Raw genomic sequence first — 3,464 nt, forward strand, 5'->3', positions numbered from 1 at the left:
CGTCCGCCGCACTCTTGCCTCGCCTCTCAACGGAGGCAAGCTTCCTCGCCTATGTCAGTGCGTAATTGTACCAACGCAGCCTAATTGAAAACAGGTCTCCCAAGCCCATGCCTAAAACCTTAAGGCTCCGTTTGGCAAAGAGTTAATGAAGAGGGGTTAAAGAGAAGGATTAATGTACTTAGCTCATTTGATAATCCGAAGGACTAAATTATTAACCCGTTAAACAAGTTTTATTTTATCCCTTATGATCAGTTTTAGTGTTTGGGAATAACAATGATTTTGACTATTTTTTTTACAATTAGAAGGGTTAACTCTTATTCCATCTAAATAGGAGTATTAGTAAACCCCTCATTTTGAGGGGTTAACTCATTTTAACCCCTCTAGAGGGGTTAACTCATTTTAACCCCTCTAGAGGGGTTAACTTAACCCTTCTATATTTTTTATGTTTGGCAAATTATGGAGGGTTAACTCACTTTAACCCTTATATAGATTTGTTGTGTTTGGCAGGTTAAGAAGGGGTTAAGTCTCCTTAACCCCTCACTTAACCCTTTGCCAAACGGTACCTAACTGTATCTATTTTATTTTAATAAATCTACTAAAAACTGAAAGATTGCACAGGGATCAAAATGTGGAAAAAGATGCAACCCGAACAAGGTGCCTCCATGAAATAGGTTGAGGGTTTTGCGCTCAGAATTAAGAGTATACGTCTTTATGCATGATGCATAAGAGGAACGTAATGTTAATCAAGGTCGCCACGTGTGAGGATAGTCATTAATAACCATGATATCGAATGATCTGTAGCTTTTTTTTTAACTTCTAGGATTTCATGATTAGTCGTGTCGTAACATGTTTTTCGGTCATATGTAGCGAGTTTGCATAGCATGAGTCGTGACGGACTTAACAGCTGTGGGCCAAATGCGCTCTCTGGAGGGCTCACTTTGCGTTGGGGGAGAGAGAATAGCTCAACAGTGGGCCACATCCAATTAGCTTATGTGGGCTGCACAAATGCTGAGGACCCAAAGCTGCGCCCGATGCCCGGATCGGCTCGACAGAATGGCTGAAGGGGATTATTACAAGCATACATATAACGACCACAAGCACAACTATTGTCTACGACGTCGTCAAATTACAATAAGAACTCATCAACGTCAGGCTTGGGCGACGTCAGGAGCGCGGTGTAAAGCCTGAGCTTCTCCTCCCCAAGCGAAGAGCACCTCGAGAGCGGCCTCCGAGGCCGTATAAAAGAAAGCGAAGTAAGCGTCTTCCGACGCCTATACCGTCTCCACGCCAGCTGTATAGCCACCGCAGCCCAAGTCCTCCACCCGGGAGAGTAGTACCGAGCGCTCCGCCTCACCTTCTCGTTCACGAAAGTGTATCGGAAGTGTTGCGTCACGTACTTTACGTCGCTGGCCTCGAGCCCGAATGCCTCGGTTGTCTCAAGGGTGATTAAGGTGGATGAAGATGGAGGCAGGCGCTCGGGCACCAGGAGAGGAGCTCGTCCCCGCTGAAGTTGCCAGGGCCGAGCATGCAGTAACTCTTGACGCCGTCACGGAGGTCTTGGCTGCTTTGTAAGTGTCCTCTTACTACAAATAGCATCCTTTGCACCGGATCACCTTCTCTTGTTATCTGAGTGAAATGTTGCATAAAAGGCTATAATTATGCTGCAGTCGCACAGACACACTCACACACACAAACACACATTCTATTAGAAGTAGAAAATTAGGTTGATTAGCAATGTAGGCTCACTATTTCTCCTTTGGGAAAGATGAGGGACTTGACTCGGTCACATATGTTCTCTAGGACTAGCTCATCCATGTGCTGGAACAGAGGAACCTGCACTAATTAATGAAATGCGAAAATATGAAATTATATAAATTTAAACCATTCAGTACAATAGGCATAAATAGAATTAGATTTACTTGAGGAGTTTTTTTTACCTGTCTAACGAGGTCCAGACAAAGATGGTACTTGATATCCCTCCTTAAGCCCTCTGGTAGATTTCGAACCATCTCACATTCATCCACTCCTCTTGCCCATCGCTGCCGCTCGTACTGACGAACCCTCTGCCTGAATCTCTGAGGCAGATGCTTCTTCTTCATCCACCAGTCCATGCTCCGCATCCTTAGATGTAACGACTGCTTCTTCGATGTTGTCGCGTTCAGAAATACCTGTAATCATCATCTCTCTCTCTCTCAGACGTAGTTAGCTATGAAGTGGATATTGTTAACATTAGTGTTGCTAGTATTTGGTGCAGTAAGAGGCCATGTTTACCTTGATGTTTCCGATGAGCATAGTAACCAATATGAGTCCCCCTGTTATGGTGATGATGTTGAACACAATCTCCAGCCATTCTGTGGTGCTCTCAAGGTTTCCAAAAGTGCTGGACAAACACCCAATTGGTGCATTATAGTTTTAGGAAATGTTGCTAAAATGTTCAGTATCTAATCTATTGTTTCTTGTTTTCTATAGAAGTTGAGTGTACTTCCCTGAAACCCTGACGTCATTCACATCGTTTTTTTTTAAATGTTCAGTATCTAATCTTATTTGAACCTAGGTTGCTCCGGTAATATCATAAATTTCTTCTAATACGAAAGTATGATGGTAATGCAGGCTGATTACCTAAGGGTCATTAAGCCCCAAAAGATGGGCAACAGTATCTTCTCCAACCTGCTGGTGTTGGTAACAAGAGTGACTGTCCACTTATATGCTCCATACTGGAAGTTGTCACTGCTATCCAGGCATGTTCTCCTTGCAAGCACATCTTGAGCCCAACTCACTCTCCCTGCATCTGTTATCTTCGTCGTTGCGCCGTAATAAATCGGCTGCACGCACGCTGTGGTTGTTGCAGCGCATCCTTTTGCTAGCGTGCACTGCTCTTTCAGGCACTTTGCCGCCCTCTGAATACCCAGCAAGTACCAGCAGGCTCCAACCGCCTGATTACCATTCACAAAACGTTGGCGGCCGCAAAATATATACAATATAAGTTATCCAACGTAAGTGATTAGTTCATACAGTACTCCTGGTTTCAACTATTGGTCAATAGTACTGATAGATGATGTCAATCTGGAGTTCTCACATCATGTTAAAAGAAGAAATTTTTGCTTCGTCGGGAAGCTTAAAACTTCATCCTAGCTAGCTCAGTGTTCTAGTGCTGCCGTGTATGACCTTCATTCAAAAGTAAATAAATAAAAACCAGATTGAGAAATTGTGGAAATAAACTTCATATATAATTTGACATCTATACATTTTATGAACAAGTTGTGTCACGCTGACAATTATTAGATTACAACCCATTAAGTTGAGCCTTATATCTGGGTGCGCGCGGTAGAAAGCGCCGCGCAGGTTGGTAGTAACGGTGAATATGGGTAAACTTGTACGTACATGGCAGGTAATTAATTAAGTTTTGAAATTAACTTTCGTGTGGGCATGCAGTGTATAAAGGAGGAGGAGGAGGAGGGGGTACG

The 3,464-nt window shown here is 43.4% G+C and overlaps 1 protein-coding gene across 1 annotated transcript in view; it reads right to left on the minus strand.

Moving 5' to 3' along the window:
• Positions 926-3,464, minus strand: part of LOC109848003 (cyclic nucleotide-gated ion channel 4-like) — a 3,876-nt gene continuing 1,337 nt past the window's right edge. The window contains 7 exon segments of the mRNA XM_020417255.1: positions 926-1,479; positions 1,482-1,626; positions 1,747-1,833; positions 1,938-2,168; positions 2,272-2,380; positions 2,620-2,933; position 3,464. The exon segment at position 3,464 is cut by the window's right edge and continues 224 nt beyond it. Coding sequence (XP_020272844.1) covers positions 1,127-1,479; positions 1,482-1,626; positions 1,747-1,833; positions 1,938-2,168; positions 2,272-2,380; positions 2,620-2,933; position 3,464 — 1,240 coding nt within the window. The 3' untranslated portion in view covers positions 926-1,126.

The sequence above is a fragment of the Asparagus officinalis genome, chromosome 7 (genome assembly GCF_001876935.1).
Source record: "Asparagus officinalis chromosome 7, Aspof.V1, whole genome shotgun sequence".
In the NCBI taxonomy this organism is placed as follows: domain Eukaryota; kingdom Viridiplantae; phylum Streptophyta; class Magnoliopsida; order Asparagales; family Asparagaceae; genus Asparagus; species Asparagus officinalis.